This window comes from Strix uralensis, chromosome 5 (assembly GCF_047716275.1).
Source record: "Strix uralensis isolate ZFMK-TIS-50842 chromosome 5, bStrUra1, whole genome shotgun sequence".
Lineage (NCBI taxonomy): Eukaryota > Metazoa > Chordata > Aves > Strigiformes > Strigidae > Strix > Strix uralensis.
The window spans coordinates 63920229-63940189 of NC_133976.1; the positions used below are offsets into that span (position 1 = coordinate 63920229).

Consider the following 19961-nt stretch of genomic DNA (forward strand, 5'->3'; position numbering starts at 1 on the left):
ACAAATAGTAAAGGGAGAATCTAATAAATTAATTGAAAGCCACAATACTGATCACTGACTACAAAAGACTCAAAGTTACGGGTTTGGTTTTAGTTTTTTTAGGGAAATCAAGAAGAATCCAAAAATAGTGGTTTGACTCTAGATGGTTATATAAATCTTGTGAAAGAATTAATATGCTCCTTCAATAACAACATCTGCACCATTTTCAGACTAATTCAGTTGAAAAAGAAACTATGTTGAGGAAAGTCTGTATAATTTTAAGTTATTTATTTACTATTTCTGTGTTAGCTACAGTATTTCTTGTTATATTTAGAATTTATTCCTAGAATAAAACAGAAAAATGAAAATGCATTTTACAATGACAAAAATTGAAATTCTCAAATATCATTTATACAAATAGGTATCTACCAATTCTTAGAAAGTGCCTATTTTTCTCATTTTGCTCCACAATATAGCCCAAAATTCATTTTCTGTGAAGAAACAGAAAAGTATATTCTAATAAAGCTAGAGAACACATAATTTTGGCCCCATGTCTGTAAAAAAAAATTTTAAATGCAAGAAATCACATGCGAGTTCAATACAAAAAAAAATCTACAGACTAAAAAAAAAAAATCAATCCAACAAGCTGTTCTAGAAAATCTGGACAAGATGTCACCAAAAAATTCATCATTTGCAAAACGATTCATATCTGTAAGATATAAGCTGCTCTGTCAAAGCGTAGGAATTCAGTGCATGACAAAATTCTGTATTCATTCAGGGAAGGACAGTTATCCCACAGGAGCCATGTGACACCTAGCCGCTATCGTGTCTGTTTCTTCACACACTTTGGCCTCCATGAAAATATGTGAAACAGGCTGCCCATCGCTCCCCTTTAGTGTTAAAACAAATGGCACGTGCTTATGGTAGTAAGCACTATGTTTAAATGTCTATATTCAAAATACACATGTGTATCAAATATCTTCAAATGCTTTCCTTTCATTACCCAAATTTAAAAAAAAAAAACAAAACAGAAAAACTATGCTTATGACATATAATTGATGCAAAAATTTGTCTAAACCATTAATACCAGAGATAAAAAGATCCACTTTATATATTAATGCTATATGTTTCTAATACAACCTATTAAGTGCCATATTCTTGAGTAATTTGCTGCAACTGGGATACAACTCTTGCAAAAGCTGTCCCTCAAAAGAAATCATCCTATATAGTGTTCACTTACAGACAGCACTATATTACACAAATATTTTAAAAAGTCAGAAACTCAAGCAACAGAAAATCACCCTAATCTCTCTGAAAACATAGAGACTATAAAAGATACTACAGAATTTTAACATTTTTCACTAACAGACAGTGTTAGCCTCATGCTGGAACCAAGACAATCTATTGTACCTTCTCTAGTTAGTAAATCTGTGACGAGATCAAAGTGCTTTATTCAGTTATAGCATTACTTTTCTTAGGTTCTCTGCACTGCTCCTCTAATAATACATTACAAATAATACAAAATAGTAGTGAAGATTTTGTTGCTCTTTTTTTTTTGTTGCCCTTATGGTTGCATACTGGAGAAGTGACTATTTTTCTCAAAACATTCTCTTCCGACTGTTATGGTGATCTAATTCAAATCCTTGCTCCCAAAACTGTATGCTTTATTTTCACTTTTGACTACAAAAATCACACTTCTGAAAATGGCAAGGAATCACAAACTGCATCATTTGAAAATTACAATACCTTATTTTACAACTGTAGTGTGTGCAAATCATCATTTCAATGAAATTTAATAGTTACAAATATTCTTAAACTGTGTAAGTACAGTAGGTTCTGCAGAAAGTAACAAGGACAATCAGTAATCTACCACTGGAAACAAAAACAATAAATAAAAGTTTAAGTATTAAAACTAAGAAAAAAATATTCCTGTACATTGTACAGTACCTTTTGGTTAAAGATTCTTAGCAAAAATATAGTAATGTCTTTTAAGCATTCCAGTTACAGATGGTTTGATATTAAAATTTCAAGGTTTATCCATCATGAAAAAAATATTGCATTTTTCCATAGGTGCAGCAGAAACTGTCTCTCTCTGAACAAGGCTTCAGTCTTTAAAAATATATAGACAGTAAGTATGAATTCAAATGAAACAGTAAAAAATTATAATACAGTACTGAGGATGTATGGTTGTTGTGCATTACGGATTTTACATTCTTTTTTATTTTGAGAAAGCAAGACTAAAGAGCCCACTGTATATCACTGAGCTCAGCTGGATCCCCAAGTTCTCCATCAGCCTCCAAGTAATTCATAAGAGCTGTCATAGCAGTGTCATCATTTTCACATATTGCATCGAAGTCCAGCTGAGAATTACCACCTATAAAATTATTAAAATATTAAGGTAAGCAGTACAAAGCATGAAGAGTATGGTAACTTTCAAAACATATTTGTGCTTAAAGCATCTTACTTTGAAGTCAAGGCAAACATTTACATGTAAATGTTAAAAAAAATTAATCAAGTCATAGAAATAATGGCTGTCTACAGACAGTTATAAGGACATGCATAACTTGATTTAAGAAGACGACTTAAGTCTTGCCAATCCATTGCACTGCTTCCAACTGCTAGCTAGTAAGACTTGTGCCCATGCAGTGAAGTTCATATTACTGAAGTGGAAAACTGCTTTCTACTTTACGTTACTTTAGTGGGAAACAGGGTCATGTACCTGAAATCTCATCTGATGTACTATGCAGATGCACTCCAGAAACCTTTCTAGTTACTGTGTGTTAGCTCTAGAAATCAGTGCTATACCCTTGCCTTTAACAACAGTAAGGTAAAATGCTCTAGCTCAAGTATCAATAAAAAACGTTTCCTTGCCTACCTTGGATAAAATGTTGGGGGTTTTTTTTGTTTGGGTTTTTTTTTCCCAAACCCTTACCTGAGGATTAGCTTTTTTTGTGGGTTGGTTGGGTTTTTTTAATATAACAGGCTCATAGCTAAACTGGAAGAAAGACATAGGTTATAAATAAATAAACAAAGCTCTAGTAACTGAAAGAAAAGAGGGAGATGGAAAAATTTCTAAGAGCTGAAATACAGGATAAGCATAAACATTGCTTTTAGAGCACTTTGCCTTTTATGTTAAAAATAATACAATGGCATTCTCCTCTTACAGGGCCAGGGAATCCTATATCCAGATTAATTGCTGCCTCAGTGCATGCTTGAATGAGGGAAATTAAAAAAAAAAAAAAATTCTTTCTGAAACATTTTGACTAGCCCTTTATATTGACTATTCATATCTTGCAGTTAAGAAAGAGATAAAGTGTTAAAAGGAAAATAGTTCTGAAATTACAGCCAGTTCCCTTATATTACACCAAAATACTTTTCCTTACCCATCTCTCTTTTCTGGAGGGAGAACTAGTAAGTACTTAATTAAAACTGCGGCATGCAAGAATGCAATGGTAAACTTCTGTTACAAGATGTTATTGTTGTCATGAGATTTTTAATCACTGATCAAATTTTGCTGTTTCCCTTCCAGTGGTAACCACATCTGTTTTAAGAGTCATCTTCAGACATACAAATCTTTTTACAACCACGTTTAAATTGTAAAGTGGTGCACTCAAAAATTACGCCATTTGTCAGAAATTTCTTCCCCTGCAACCCCCAAAATATTCACAAGAGAAGTAAATCTTACTGAGGAGAGGTTCATTAGTGGAAAAGGGAATAGCACCCTGGTTTTGTTCTGAAGTCTCTAGAACTTCTGCTTCTGAAGGACATAACTGAATCAACTCTTTATCTGGCACCTGAAAGAACAGAAGTAATAAAAGGGACAGAATTAAATCCTAAATTTAGTCACAATTATCACATTACAGAAACATTATAAATCACTAAGTATTAAGAACAAAATAGAGTAAATGAAAAATATGCATCAACAGGCAGATCTACTGCATTTAAAAGTAATTTTTTTTAGAAGGTCATGTAGCACTGGACTTGGCTTAAATAAAAGGTGTTACACATCTGTCAAAGGTATTTCACAGTGATGGCATCTGCTTTATTGAGGGTCTAATTCAATATTCAGCAAATAAATCTAGCACAACAAATTGTACTGGTATATACTTTCCATGTCTAGTACCATAAACTACAAATTCCCAGTGACATCATGTTTGTCAATGTTGACACATTCTAGCTAAAAGATTAAAAAAAGACCCTCATACCTCCCACATTCTATATGCATTAACCTATATGAATTATAATCTTGTATCTTTTCTATTGTTTTGTGTCTTGATACCATCATGATAAAAATCTAAGTAGTTTTAAATTACTTTTTGCACTTCAGAGAAATAAGGCTAGCAACAGAAATGGAAGTCATCCTAACCAAACATACCAGAAAAAAAAAATCCTCTTTTTTTCCCCCCCCCCCCTCATTTTCATGTAACACATACATGCAATTTATCAGGATAGATTTCCTGGGTTGCCTGACTTCTATTAATTTCCTAGTAGAATACACAAACTTGAAATGCTTTACAAAAGCATTTTAGGAACAAACGGGATACCAAAGCACAGAATAAAGAAAAACCTTCAATGAATACAATGAAGGTCTCCTTATGAAATTCTGCATGATTTAGGGAGTTCAATGTAAGTCAGCCAACTCCTAGGGGGAAAGACCTGTGGTAAGGCAGGGGAGAACTGATCATAAAAAAGGGAGGAAGCCAAAACAATCCCTAATCCACAATATTACTGTTATGAGATTAAAACTGCAATGGGAAGATAAACTGTCTTTAAATGGAAAGAAATTTACATTCAAAGAAATGCTGATGGAGAAGTAAATGTTTGTTTGTACAGTGCACAACATACAATATACTTAGGTAAAAACCATGTTAATTTTTTCCATAGCTATGGTCAATAACTATGATAGTTATAGTTTGTGGTGTAACCAGCACTACCAGATTAGTAAAACAGCATATTCTATCAATTTTAAGACTACTGAAATACTTTCAAAGTAAAAATTTTAAACATTTCAAAACATACAGCATAGATTTTTAAAAGGATCTTCAAGAACATTACAAGTAGAAGTGAGAGAAAACAAGAACTGATATTTTATTTAGGTTGTCAGACTGAACAGGTGGAAACACTTTTACTCTCTGATGGTTATTTAGCAAAATTTTTAATGCAATTCCAAATCCAGAAGAGTCCTCATCACATGACTCACACTCATATTTAGCATATTTGTAGAGCTTCAGCAGAGATCCTAATAACTGAGTGGAGACTGCAGTCCCCTCAGCTTCAGGAATAGCCCCTTAAGACTTGAACTGATGCACCTGCAAATGAAGTTGGAGCTTCTGCTGCTGTCACATCTCTCAGAAGGCTTTCATAACTGCCATGTAGTTGGCAGTACCTTACACCTTCTCTCACAAAAACACAAGTCAGGGTAATTTGGTTCAAACATGGGCTTTGAGCTATCTGGCATTAACCTTTTACTTTTAGATTTTCACAGGCAGTGACATACTCACATTGCTGCAGTTTACAGTTAAAGAAGGTGACTTTCTCAAGAGATGTGATGGACTTAACTCCCCAGATGGTGAAGAATGCAACCTAAAATTGTATACATTTAGTTGATTTACTAAGTCACATTGATCATAAAACTGAAAAATAGCCTATGTGTTGCACAACCCACCAGACCTCCCCAGTGTCGAAGCATGAGCCAGCTAATTTGAGACAATGTTGTGTTAAATTCTCTGGAAGATTTTAAATTCTCCTGCTCCAAGTTTTCATAACACAAAAAGCAGAAGAGATCAATAAAGGCCATGGGTCATAATTACTTGAGCACACTTTGATTTTTCTGCTGAACCATCAGTACTGTCAGATTAAAGAGTAACAGGTTTCAGAATTATGCACACTGGGACAAATAGCTATATTTCAAATACATACAGAATATAGACAATATAACAAAGTTCTGCTAAACTGTGGAGGAAAAACAGAACATCCTTCTAATGCTCTATTGTTATTTTGTTATACCTGTCTTTCCATATTTTCATAAAATTCCAACTAAAAATAAAGATCACTTGTTTGTTACCAGAATTCTGTGAGATACTGCTCATCCTCCCTCACCAAACATGCCAGATATGAAACTAACAGTGAAAATGTCGTACCAGGGCCCTTTCGACAGCTTGCTCCCATCTCCCCCTGCTCTTCCTGACTCCAAAAAGGACAAGGCTATAGAAGAATTGGGGTGCTCTGGGATGCTTCCTCAGATCCGAAATCTGTCACTTCCTCAGATCCGAAATGTGATAAGGGATTGGAGGAAAGATAGAAAACAGGTGAATAAGCAGCCTAACTTAAGTAAGTTATTTGTGTGGAATATTTGTTAGTTCCCTACATTCCAATAACCAATGTGCCATTTGGTAAGCAGTACTGCCATCTCTACAAGCCAGGACAGAAATTCCAGATTGAATAGATTTATAGCATTGCTGTAACTGAAATGATCATTCATCAAATGCTAATCCAAGTCAAACATGCTTGTAGATAGAGCTGTAGGCATAGTCCTGAAATTTTTTAAAAAAAACTTGGTGATGCCTGATGCACAGCTTGAGAACCATCTGTGTCTTACTGATATTAAAAATATGCAGAGCAGATTCAGGTAGTAAATGCACTCATCCTATTGGATTGTGTTTGCAGTCACAAAGCTATCTGATGAAAAACAGCTGGTGTTAGCCTTTGTTGATCACTTATGTCTAATTTTCATTGCCTTGGTGTGTGCAAGATAGTAACTTGATTTCATACAAAAGAAAAATGAAGAAATAGCATGAAGTTCTACTCTTTGGCTAGAAAGAAATAAAGCATTGTTCTCAGCAATGATTCAGGAAAAGTGAACTACATCTGCGTGCAAGCAATGACATTCAGACATCTCCAGAAACATTCAGTTCTTACTGTGAGGCCTTCAATGGCCGACTGTATTTGTGAATGCCTCTAGTTTTTCCCCCCCAAGATACAGGTCTGTAGGATGAATATTATGCCAGACATCCCAGTTACACAGTGCAACTGCTCCCATTCATAGCTGGCTTCTTTTCAGAACTGCCCTTCCTTTGGACACAGTTTAGTTTATTCTGCATGACTTCAGTCTTAATCTTTTCTTTCACCTGCATAGCAACTTCTTGGGCTACAAGTTTCAGCACAAGTTTATTTCTCAATTTCCAGTTTCCATGGACAACTAAGATCAAGCCTGGATAGCTCAGCTGGGAGAGCATCAGACTTTTAATCTGAGGGTCCAGGGTTCATGCCCCTGTTCAGGCGAAGGCTTTATCCTTGACTGGTCACGAGTGGTGTCCCCCAGGGCTCAGTTTTGGGGCCACTCCTGTTTAACATCTTTATTGATGATCTCGACGAGGGGATCGAGTGCACCCTCAGTAAGTTTGCAGATGACACCAAGTTGGGTGGGAGTGTTGATCGGCTCGAGGGTAGGGAAGCTCTGCAGAGAGACCTGGACAGGCTGGAGCGATGGGCTAAGGCCAACTGTATGAGCTTCAATAAGGCCAAATGCCGGGTGCTGCACTTCAGCCACAACCACCCCCAGCAGCACTACAGGCTTGGGGAGGAGTGGCTGGAGAGCTGCCAGTCAGAGAGGGACCTGGGGGTGTTGATTGACAGCAGGCTAAGCATGAGCCAGCAGTGTGCCCAGGTGGCCAAGAAGGCCAATGGCATCCTGGCTTGTATCAGAAATAGCGTGGCCAGCAGGGACAGGGAAGTGATCTTGCCCCTGTACTTGGCACTGGTAAGGCCGCACCTCGAATACTGTGTTCAGTTTTGGGTCCCTCACTACAAAAAGGACATTGAATTACTCAAGTGTGTCCAAAGAAGGGCAACGAAGCTGGTGAAGGGTCTGGAGCACATGTCGTACAAGGAGCGGCTGAGGGAACTGGGGGTGTTTAGTCTGGAGAAGAGGAGGCTGAGGGGAGAACTCATCGCCCTCTACAACTACCTGAAAGGAGGTTGCAGAGAGGTGGGGATGAGTCTCTTTGACCAAGTAGCAAGCGATAAGACAAGAGGGAATAGCCTCAAGTTGCGCCAGGGAAGGTATAGACTAGATATTAGGAAGTATTTCTTTACAGAACGGGTAGTCAGGCATTGGAATGGGCTGCCCAGGGAGGTGGTGGAGTCCCCATCCCTGGAGGTGTTTAAGAGTAGGGTTGACATAGCGCTTAGGGATATGGTGTAGTTGGGAACTGTCAGTGCTAGGTTAAAGGTTGGACTAGATGATCTTCAAGGTCCTTTCCAACCTAGATGATTCTGTGATTCTGTGATCACTGAAACAAACAGACCTGCACAAGACTAAAACGGCTTGGATCACTGTGGCTGATGAAGCTGGCAAGCGGAACATCTTGCCTTTGGCAATCTCATGACATTCAGTCTGTTAGTTGAGAAATAAGATGACTGTTCCCAAAGAAAGCAATGTAATGTTTTTTCATTCACTAGCCAGTGTTCAAGATGTGAACATAACCAGGAAAAATACTAAGTTCAATGAATGACTTGAAGAGTAAGACTACCTGATGCAGCTTCTTGAGGCGTGTGCTCATCACTGTCAGCACTTCCACAAATATTTGTCCTGGAAAGTAATTCTTGCAATCCAGAACTTGCAGTTTTTTATTTCTCCTAGCAGCCTCACTTTTTAAGTTAGAAGCAAGTCTGAACCATCACTGTGATCTTTCTGAAAAGATGTTTGGTAAATCAGAGCTAAACATCCTGCTGCCTTAACCTGCTGCTCCATAAAGAGTAAAGCCATGCTCTACTTATATGATGAAATCAAGACATCTATAAAACGAATCTCTGACAGATAGGGAGGTATGCATCATGAGCTTCAAGCTTATGATAGGCAGACAGACAAACAGAAAGAAAATTATGCCAGTGTTAATACTATGGAAGCTGAAGTTTTTGATAAATAAGATCAATTTCTGTAAGGTCTGTAATGGACTAGAAAAATCCATTCTTCTTTTGGGATCGGGAAGGATATGAAATAATAAATATTCCCCTGAAATATCCCTAAAGAGGCCTCAATCATACCTGCCTCAAATGTACAGCTGAATTCCATTTAAACAGACTGAAAAAAAAAAAAAATCCCAGTCTTACAAAAAGAAATCACCCCAAATTGGGGAGATTAATTCAGTACCATATCTTCTCTAAATTCCACAATTCTGCTTGTTGTAATGGATTCTTCTGTTTCTTAAGATTAAAACAGATAGACTTTGCTCTCTTGTGATCTGTTGAACTGTCACAGAAGAAGAGTAATGGGTTGGTTTCATCTTCATACAAAGCTCACAAAATCTCCCTCTGTTGCTTAGGAAGATACTGCTCCTGAAACTATTGCCTCTGTAGCAATATGAAGTGAAAGAGCGTTGCTTGTGGTTCTTAAAACCACAAATATTAGAACTTTCAAGGGATAGCTTTGAAGAAAACTTTCCCAAGAATGAATTAATTCTTTCATCATCCAGCAGATTTATTATTCATCTACTTAATAAACTGGTTTCCTTAAGTTGATGACACTTACACTCACATGGGTAAGCATTTTCAGAAAAAGTCAGGTGATCTGAAGCAAGAACATCACATTGAGCTGACTGAAGTGTCTAGAACAAGAGTCAAATGAAGCTCTTGTGTGATGCCTGGATATTAACCATCAGAGGTGAGAACTTTTGCCAACTTATTTCAGTCTGCAGAAAGATATAAAAATTGACTCTCCTTCCCTCTACTGGTGGTAGTGATGAGAGGCCATTAACAATGGTATTACCAAAATCTAACATCCCATCTTCACTGTTGAGGATATCAATCCTTTTTTTGTTGCCAGTGCTTTTCCTCCTCCTTGCTGGATAACCCCAGCAACCTGCCAACATGCTGTGAGATTAATCTAAATTTTTTTTTTTTAAGTAGCAATCTTTTCATCCCATTACAACTAAAGTGTTTATTCTTTTCTTCCTTTCATTGAAAATTAATGATTCCCTGTGCAACTTAACTATTCTAGTAAAGGAATGTGACTTCATTGTTGAAAGGTGATTCCAAAACACTGAAAACAGAGTAAGAAACATCTACCATTGTCACTCATCACAATCTTTGGCTCTGCCTATGGTTTTTACTGTTTCAGAAAATACAGTACTGTCTTCTGATGAAGAGACAGCTGAGAAGACAATCACATTGCAAAGAGATAATGTGTAATCCTGGACTTCAGCACTGGATGTTGTTTACTTCGCCTCTAGTAAAGCTCTTCTCACTGTTTCCCTTAACATCCTCACAGACAAGCTGATGAGTTAGACTACTACTGAAACAGCAGAAGCTCACTATGCTATGGCATATATCGATATGTGTTGATGAGAACAAGAGGCTGGAGTACCATCCTGCAGAAAGAGATTTGGGGGGTTTGGTTGATGGTAAACTCAATGTGAGTCAACAATGCGCCCTGGTGGCCAAGAGGGACAACGGTACCCTGGGGTGCATTAAGCACAGTATAGCTAGCCAGCTGAAAGAACTGATTGTCCCACCAGGCTCAGCATTGGTGCAGCCTCACCTTGAGTACTGTGTGCAGTTTTGGGCTCCACAATATAAGAAGAATATAAAAATATAAGAATGTGTCCAACGGAGGGCAACGAAGATGCTGAAAGGACTAGAGGGCATGACTCATGAGGAACAGCTGAGGATACTAGGTTTGTTCAGCACAGAGAAGAGGAGAATGAGAGATGACCTCAGTGCTGTCTACAACTTCCTTATGAAGGACAGCAGAGAGGGAGGTGCTGATGTTTTCTCTCTGGTGTCCAGTGATAGGACGTGGGGAATGGATTAAAGCTGTATCAGGGAAAGATATTAGGAAAAAGATCTTCACTGAGAGGATGGTCAAGCGCTGGAACAAGCTCCCCAGGGAAGTGGTCATGATCCTAAGCCTGTCAGTGTTCAAGAAGTGTTTGGACAACACTCTTAGATATATGGTTTAACTTTTAGGTTGCCCTATGTAGAGTCAGGAGTTGGACTTGATGATCCTCATGGGTCCCTTCCAACTTGGGATATTCTATGGTATGAAACTATTCCTTATACCTTTACCATTTTTGCCAAAACTGGTATACTTCTTCCTGGAAGATTTAGTATTACTACTCTTTCAGGTCCAGTTGCAAAAGTGCCAGTGGGAAGAACTACAGGGGACCTTAGAACACACTGCTCTGCAGACATAAAAAAATTCTTGGCATTCTGTTACTTGGAACTGGAAATGTAAGATCTAAAGTCTGAGGGATGGCTTCATTATGCAAAGCTAACATTTAGATAACTTGTCCTGTGCTGATGAGATGATAGTACCATTATGCTAAATTTGACCTTAACAAAAATGGTTGGACCTTCTGATGAAGCCTTAACTCCTGAAAGAGTTGTGATTGAAAACAGACTTTTTCTGTGCATGTGCACCCTAAAGTCCTGGAATTAGGGGGCTCAGAGACTTTTTTTTGAAATGTTCTTAGACAACAAATGCTGATACAGTGCAAAGTGACATAGAGTAATAATCTTTCACTCTATAAGCAACTCAGGCACCACTGTGGGTGCACAACACAAAAAATACATAAGGATATCTTCACATTAAAACTACCTTTCTTCCTTTTGAATTCCTTGGCTATGCTGTGTATCTGATAAAACTAGTTATTTTTAAAAGCGTCAATCTTTAATTAACAATTTGAATCTTGTATGGATTTCCATTTGGAATGAGAGTGAGAGTTTTTTCTAATCTGTTACTGGGTACTGGGAGGGAATTGTGCTATCACTTTAGTCTACATTCAGGATAATCATGAAATGGACAATACAGGCTATGAAACCACTCCACTGGGGACTGTTTCAAGGAAAGTCTTCCTAGCAGAGTGACACTATCAGAACAATATAAACACTACTCAGAGACATCTGATTTTCCATTCCCGAATGGTTTATCTACTCATTTCAACATCGCGTAAAGAAGCTGCATCACACTATCACTTTTGAAGTCATAGGTAAGTAATACTTTCATTAACAAAGGAAATTGCATGCCCAAAACAAAAGTATTTCTCACCACCAGTGATATATTCTGCCGTGCATGAGACTAACATTAGGTTATAATTGGTATCTCATAACGCCACTGCTCAACCTAGAAATATTTTATACACATAACAAAATAAAAATGAAATTTGAACCACCTCCACATAATCACATAATACTCTTCTCTATCTTTACTTAAAAGCCCAGTGTATGATGTTAAGTGTTTATTACCTTTGCAATTCTAATATTTCATTTGCAATTTCGGTTCCTATACTTCCAGCACCAAGAACTGTTCCAGAGGACATTCCAGGTACACTTACTAAAGACTGCTTTACAGCATCTAAAGTTAAAAAAAAACCAAAATAAAACCTTAAGTTTGTAGCAGTTTCATTAAACAGCAAGGAACAATCACCTCAAGGATTAATTTTAAAGCAGTTTTTGTTCTGTTAAATTCCTTAAAACACTAACTCATGGGGGAGGGTGTTGTTAAGTCTCATTTGAAATATAGAGGTAAGTGAAAATTTGAATTTGTGAAAATTACTGATCTCCAGTAGTGAAAGTAGGTTTAATCATTACTACCTCCAGTCTCTCACAGACAATGAAAAACACGTGAGAAAAAAAACACCCTTGAATTTTTCACAAACTGAAATCAGTTATTAAAAAGAACAATTTCAAAAGCAAAAATAAAAAAAATTGTAGCAAGATGATAAAACAGCATGTAGAAATCAGCATCTATGCACAGCATAAAAATATTAACAAAATATATATCAATATCATCCTATATTCTATAGGTAAACACAGATAGTACAATTGCATTTCTTCAGAAAGCCAGGCAAAATATGAAGATTCTGTGACAGAAGCATAATATCCTATCAACCAAAATCCTAGCTATATTAGAAGTTGCTAGAAGAAAAAGAAACACTATAAGCCCTTCTGATCAGAGTTATGTGAATGATATGAATTAGGATGATGTGAGTAACCAGAAATTGTCACCAGAATTAGTTTTAGAACAAATTAATCCTTCCTTGCACAACAACCTAGAATAGAAAAATTCCTGGATTGAATAAACCTGAAATTGTAGTAATTGATCAGGAGATGCACCTTTGGTAACTGTGAGAAGTGACACTTGCCTTCTGCAGGCTGGGAATCGTAGAGGACCTCTTCTTCAGCTGACTCATTATGACCTCTGAGATTTAAATAAATAAAGACAACAAAATCAGCAAAATTTTCAAAGGCAAAACTCAGCATATTTATGTTTGATTTCAATAATACTTTACACAGAGTAAAAACTGATATCCTCAAACTAGTAAAAAGATGAGATATACCTCACATGTTTCAATGTTCCATCTTTTATACTGTTTCTGAAGCACTGGGTGAAATATTAATTTCCACTTATTCTCCAAATAAAGAAGAAAGGCCAATACAGTCTGTGTTCCATGACAAAAGAACAAGGCTGCCATTTTTACTACTAGGACCAGTTAAGCAAAAAAAACTGCTACAAGGACAGGACAGTGGCTACCATCTGCCAGCAGCTGCTGCCTACCTTCCCTCCTCTAGACAGCTGCAGATGCCCAGATCTCCAGGGCAGGCAAAAGTTGCCAGTGGCGGTTGGGTAGCATAGACTATCTTAACTGATCTTCTCTGTCTTCTTGGAGAAAAAGGACATGGGCAAAATAGGTGGGTGATGTTGACTTAAGACATGAACCACCTACAGAATAGGTAAAAGGCCCCCTTGACAACTTAATGGAAATAAAATCCCCTGTCGCCCTCTCAAAAACCCAGTCATTGGCAAAGATCGTCAGTAGCATTGGAAATCTAAATTATAGCTCCACTGCAAGTCACAGAGAATGAAAAAAAAAAGAATTAAAAATAAAAAAGAAGAACTAAACACACACATTTACTGTCTCACAGGCTCCTCCCTTGCAATCAATTTGGAGAGTATCTTTCTGTCCTGCCTTACATTTCTACAATCTATCAATTATGCTTCTCCACATTTTGACAGATGGTAGGTAGGGTAACACTTAAAATTAGGTCAACTGACACATGCAGTCATGTAAAGCTCAGAAGGAAAAGTTGAACTAACTTCACATTTCCATTTATTCATATCTACTTTTCTTAAAAGATCCTTCCTTTCTTCCTTTAATAAGAAACTCTTTCACCTATTTTTTTCTCCTGGGAAACAGCGTAGTTTTCAGAGTCAAATCTACGACTTAAGCCCGAAATAAAAATAACTGGTAAATGAAAAAAAAATGTTCTTCCAGGTTACTCAATCACTTTTTGTGCAGTGTTGATGTTTTCCAGTCTTGTTCTGCTTGTTAAACAGGCTGCTTTCTGTTAATGCTAACTGTAATTAAGACAAAAAATAACATGGGGATTCATATGAATTACTTACAATACCACAGTGTTGTTTGATACAATGTACTCCAGTTCTTTGGTCCATGGATTCATGAAACTAAACCACTGACTCTTTAAAGTAATAAAAGTCCCATCTTTTGCTCTAAATTTGTAGGAATTTGTAAATACTTTTTCTTTATTCTGCAACACTAGATAAGAAAGGAAAGTTGTAATCACCACATTTATACTTAGAAAGGTAAAGTTAAAAAAATGATCTGTTTTATAGCATCATAAAACCAAAATGTTTTTCATGGCCAGAAATACAAACTAAATGCCAGAACAACTGACCGGACGGGAGCTCTACTAAAATCAAACTATAATTTTAGCAATGTCCTTAATCTTAAATTAAAGCCCAAGTACTAAGTTTCTGCAAACCACTAGTACAGAGACTTCTGGCTTGGTGAACTTTCATAATCAGTGTCTTTAATTATATGTTTAGGCACATTTGCTACTCAGGATTCCTTCCTCATTCTTACAAAGAATTGAAGCAAAGGGTTGAAAGAAGCATTAACATTATTCCCTTTCGATTAAAGCACTGCACTAAGATTCAAGACAACAGAGATTTCTCCCTGCTTTTATTACAAGCTTTCTGCGGGCATGTCTTAATGCAGCTGTAGAAACTATTGTTTAGTTTTATTAATTCTCAGCTTCTCATTTTTGGTTTGTAGTGTTTTCACACAGGAGTTACATGGAGTTGTAAGCAGTCTGAGAGGACCAGTTATTTTGTACCTTCTTTATGTTTTTCAGCTAGATGATTGTGATCATCTTGATGGCAGTACTCGTAACAAGAAGTTCCTAGAAGCTCTTGTGGCAGATACCCTAAAATTGCTGTTGCACTGTTAGAGATAAAAACATGAACTACAGTGGATTCCAAAAATTGCAAAGCTTGTTTTCTTCAGTATCAAATAAAGCAGAGAATTAATATTTAAAGGAACAGATGCTTGTATTCATGTTTGGAAAAAAGATACAGCATTAGTATAGCTCTAAGCCAACAGGAAATATTATTCACTGCAAATTAGCTATTTGCAATGAATGGCAATTCAAAGACAAAATAACAGTGTTCATACAGCAAACCACATGTACACACAAAATACTTATAATCATTAGGTCTTCCCATTAGCCAGTCAGGGTACTGGTCACACATAAGGCATCATCAAAAAATTTAGTAGTTGAATTTTGCTCTGTCAGTTTAAGGAATAGGTTTAAACTGGCTTTTATATGAAAGAGAAGATGACTGAAAGCAGTAAAAAGCTTCCAGTGACACTAATGAGTAGCTCAGTCTCTACAACAAATAAAAATCTGTTTTAGAAAGTTCAGAAAATAGCAACTTAGCTTTCACTTCTAATGAAATAATTTGGTGCCTCATTTAGATATAATGTATTTGTTCCAAATTGTTAAGATTTTATGCAGTACTAATTTGGGGTTAATTTTGTTACTTAAGTCATATGCATAGCTATGAAGGTCTAATTTGAGATTTTTATTTATGAATAAATAAGTATGAGTGCATTTTATGACATTTTTATCCTGCTAGCTCACCTTTTCCTATAGGACAATAAACTTTTATGCATTACATTTTATGTTTGACAAAAAAAACGAAAGCCCAAGTACTCAGATTCAGAATGAGCTGCTTCTTGTGTACAGCACCCAGAAATTCTATCCTGCTTGAGAAATTACAATTCTGACAAAGTATTAGAAAATTTAACTGGTGGTGTCGCTTTCATTTTCGCTTCATTAAAGAACAAAATGCTTACCGCTGATCTACATAAACAAACTTTCCATCCATGGCAAATCGTGTAACAAATTCTGTTGCTTTGACGTTTATCTCTCCACTCTTTTGTGGAACAATATAAGGGTGTAACCTCCCAATTGCAACAAGACAGTTAAAGTTACTACTGTCCTTTTCTACATCATTTTCCTCTTCTACTCCCACTTCATTAGGAGCCCAGTTCTTCATATACCCAGTACAGTGAATGGTACAGTATTTTCTGTGATCTAATAAAAAGAAATGAAATAAGAAGCAGTCATGGTTCAAAAAGTAAACTGAATTACTTTTTTTAATCACCATGAGACCAACAACTATATTTTATGCTTACCTACAACAACTGTACAAGGCTACAGATAATTTTACAAAGTATTTTTAAATTAATTTTGTACTACTTAATTTTGGCTTACCTGGAGAGAGTGCTTCTAACCCTATGTAAGATTTAGGAAGACGAGTTATAGGTGTTGGAAGTTCAAACACAGTCTCACAGAAAAAAAAATGTAAACCAACATTCTGGTAACCCACATATCACTTTCTCTTTATAAGAGAATACATATAAGAGTATATGTATTGTAAATTAAAATAAACTGGAGAGGCACTCTGTAGCTTCCGAATCAATTTATCTTTTGTGAATTTGATAATCATAACCTATGCTTACTGCAACTGCTAAAAGAATCAGTTGAGACAACCACTCAAAACAACTCAGCTAATCTTCTATTTATGTTAGGCTTCTGAATTCAGTAACTATGTTTCAAAAAAATTGCCATATTCTTGATATCTGTATTCTGAACAAATTATGCTTTACATAGATTTGATTTCCTATCAACTATGGAAAACATGTATCAACTCCGTAATATGAAAAAATGAGTTATCCTACTGTGACTTTGCCACAGTTTCTCAGATTGTCAAGGTGCCTTCCCAAGAAACATCTGTACAAGTTAAATTCTTATCTCACTAAGTAAGTTGGCACATTAAGGGAGACTGAATTCTGTTTACTTACAATTACAGACCTATTTTAAAATTTACTATTGTATGGTACATCTCAATAATTACAGGTTACACTGAAAAACAGAAGTAGGAGGACTTTTTCAGGGTCAAACAGTTTCAGCACACCACTGCAAAAATCAATACTAAGGTATTAAAAGCTGGAAATTACTTTTTAAAAAGATCCATTCACTGAAAACTTGACAAGAGTATACTGCTGTACAAGCATACCAAAATATGAACTAAATTAAAATTACTGGAAAAATTAATGGAATTACACTGATAAACTAACTTTACTATTAAAAGGAAAAAAAGGAAAATTCATACTTTTAAGTACACACAACACAAAGTACATCAGAAAAAAAAGTTGGTCTACTTGCTTTTTTTCCTTCAAAACAGTAGATTTTGCAGGCCTTATTCACAGTTATCTTCAAGACATACGTTAATTAGTTTCATTCTTCTGATCTGCTCCAGTGCTTTCAAAAATTTCCCTGAGACTTCTACAATTAGACTACAACAGACTATGCACTCCTAAACAGCCACTGTAATTCAGGTTCCTCCCTCCCTCTTTTCCAGGAATGAACAGGGAGGAGAAAGAGTACAATTAGACTGTTTTGCAAAATGGTCTCCAGTACATATTTACACTTCTCTACAGCTACTTTGTGAAGTCAGTGATAACTACAAGGGTCACACTACTGACTCAGAACTTAAATATACCAAGTTTCAAGACAGAAAGCCCCCACTTCATCTAGGTTTTAATACCTTTCTTCTTTGGGTTGGGCAAGCACTCCTTCTCTTCTTTGACTGTGGTCCTACTACATTTAATCCGACAGAAGAAGGAACGTCGAGCACCAGAATTCAGTCGAGTTGGTCCAGCTTGAAAATCTGTGTGTACTTGCAAGCCAGCTTACAGAAATTTAGTAGAGTAGTTTAAAAAACAAAATCCAACAATAAAACTTCAGAATACAAGACTTTTTTTCATTTTAGCTTCCAGTACATTCTCCTTACTGTTTAGCTGCCTAAATTTTACAATTAAAAATGAAAAAAGTCTAATAACTTAAATAGGGCAAAGAAAACCTGACTGTCACACAGATTACAAAATTAAAAAGAACTACCAAACTATTTTTAAACCCTTATTGATATTCCAAATGGTATTTTAATAAATATGCTTTATAAACTTTCAACTTCTATTTGGTACAATGAAGACCTGCAAAAATGCTTATAAAAGCCAGCTATAAAACAGTCATTAGCTGCAGAGTACATAATGCTTTCCATATTAGAAATAACTGTAAACAAAATAAGACTTGGTTAAATTAGGATTGACACTTAGCATTTTCAGAGAAGACAGTGATTCTTGATTTTGAAGTATTTTATCCCATGTTCGACTACATCAGGTCTTTTGTACTGACAAGACCTATTAAATACAAGAAAAAAAAGTAGTATGCCTGGTAGGAAGAACGTCAGACCGCATCTTGGTAAATGTTTTAACAATGCAAACTTCAGTAATTCTTATTCTCTAAAAGAAATTATTTTCTGGGCTAGCTTTTAAACTGTAAGTGCATTCTAAGCAGCAGATAAGCATGCAAATATGTTTGGTTCATAGAAATTATACCTCAAGTTTGTACATCTATGCACGTACAAACACATGAATATGTCCAGCATAATAACTAGATTTAATAATATCTCTTTAAAAAAATCTGAGCACATTCAAATATGACTTACTTTTCCCATCTATGAGCTTCTCCCTAGGAGAGACATCAGAAGAAGAAAGTTGCTCCTTAACTTTTGCAACATCTTTTGGATGCAAGTAATCAAACAAACTTTGTCCAATTAAACTGGCCTATTAAAAAAAAAAAAAACAACAAAGAACAAAAAAACCAAAAGAAACAAGAACCACGTTGTTTTAGAACAGGACCCCACACATATTGTCTCGGAAAAACAACTTTTACACCATTAAAAAAAAAGTCAAATACCACAGTTACTCTAAACTTCAATATTTTGATCCACATTTAATTTGCCATTGTTTAATATTATTTTTATAAAAACAGGGTAGTAAAAACATCATTTGTTACTTCCCCTTTGAAAAACAGCAGATTTGGTTGGATAATAAAAAACAGTTCTGTAAAACTAAATGTTTTATTTATGTACATAATATGATTCCTGATCCTATCTGAAGAAAGGTTATGCACAAAATTACTCACAGATTATTGTGGGGGAAGAAGGTAAGGAAACAGGAAGAAATATTCATGCTACCTAATGACTCTGAGCTCTAGTTTGGTTGGACAAAATGGCACCACTGAGCCAGGAGCTGCCTGGAAGTAGGGGTCAGCTCACTTCATCACTTTAGCAGGGGATATTTACAAGAATCTCTCTAGCTGGGATCCATTCAACCTGCTGACTGCTGCTTTAAAGCACTACTGTAGGTAGCACCACTTTCTTTTGAAACAGGAAGCAATTCTCACAGAAGTGGGCTGATATGGGTTTTTTCATTGCTTACCTTCACCATAGCAGATTAAATCAATGGGTAGAAAGGAGCTATGTTGACAAGCAGTATTCTAGATTCAAATTGTAACTCATTCTGGACCCATGCCACTTGCTATGTGATCACTGCATACATAAAGGGGAGCACTTTTCCAGTAAGCCAGAGTCAGAAATGGGTTTAATGAAAAGCTTCTAAGAAAGCAGGATAAACATAAAGCCTCTTTCATTTGCCCAGTCCCCACCTACCCCTAATGCAAAGGAAAAATGCTGAGTGCCACTGAGAAAAGCTAATAGCAGCCTTGTCAAAATATACAGGTGTAACAAACAGATTAGGCTGCAGGATGGGATT

At 36.2% G+C, this 19961-nt stretch overlaps 1 protein-coding gene and 1 non-coding gene across 10 annotated transcripts in view; one reads left to right on the plus strand and one right to left on the minus strand.

Annotated features, from left to right (window-relative positions):
- Positions 1 to 241: 241 nt before the first annotated feature.
- Positions 242 to 19961, minus strand: part of BMAL2 (basic helix-loop-helix ARNT like 2) — a 40156-nt gene continuing 20436 nt past the window's right edge. For 3 of the 9 annotated variants that reach the window (XM_074871328.1, XM_074871327.1, XM_074871329.1), the window contains 10 exons: positions 18854 to 18971; positions 17894 to 18037; positions 16137 to 16377; positions 15115 to 15221; positions 14384 to 14534; positions 13122 to 13177; positions 12223 to 12331; positions 5481 to 5562; positions 3665 to 3773; positions 242 to 2353 (listed from right to left, as the gene is read on the minus strand). In XM_074871328.1, the coding sequence (XP_074727429.1) occupies positions 2217 to 2353; positions 3665 to 3773; positions 5481 to 5562; positions 12223 to 12331; positions 13122 to 13177; positions 14384 to 14534; positions 15115 to 15221; positions 16137 to 16377; positions 17894 to 18037; positions 18854 to 18971 (1254 nt within the window). In that variant the 3' untranslated portion in view covers positions 242 to 2216. Of the gene's footprint in view, positions 2354 to 2911; positions 2975 to 3664; positions 3774 to 5480; positions 5563 to 6117; positions 6241 to 12222; positions 12332 to 13092; positions 13178 to 14383; positions 14535 to 15114; positions 15222 to 16136; positions 16378 to 17893; positions 18038 to 18853; positions 18972 to 19961 lie in introns of those variants that run through there. The other 6 variants (XR_012629272.1, XR_012629274.1, XR_012629273.1 and 3 more) reach the window with 6 other exon arrangements.
- Positions 7188 to 7260, plus strand: TRNAK-UUU (transfer RNA lysine (anticodon UUU)). The gene has a single exon. It is a non-coding gene; the product is annotated as a tRNA-Lys (tRNA).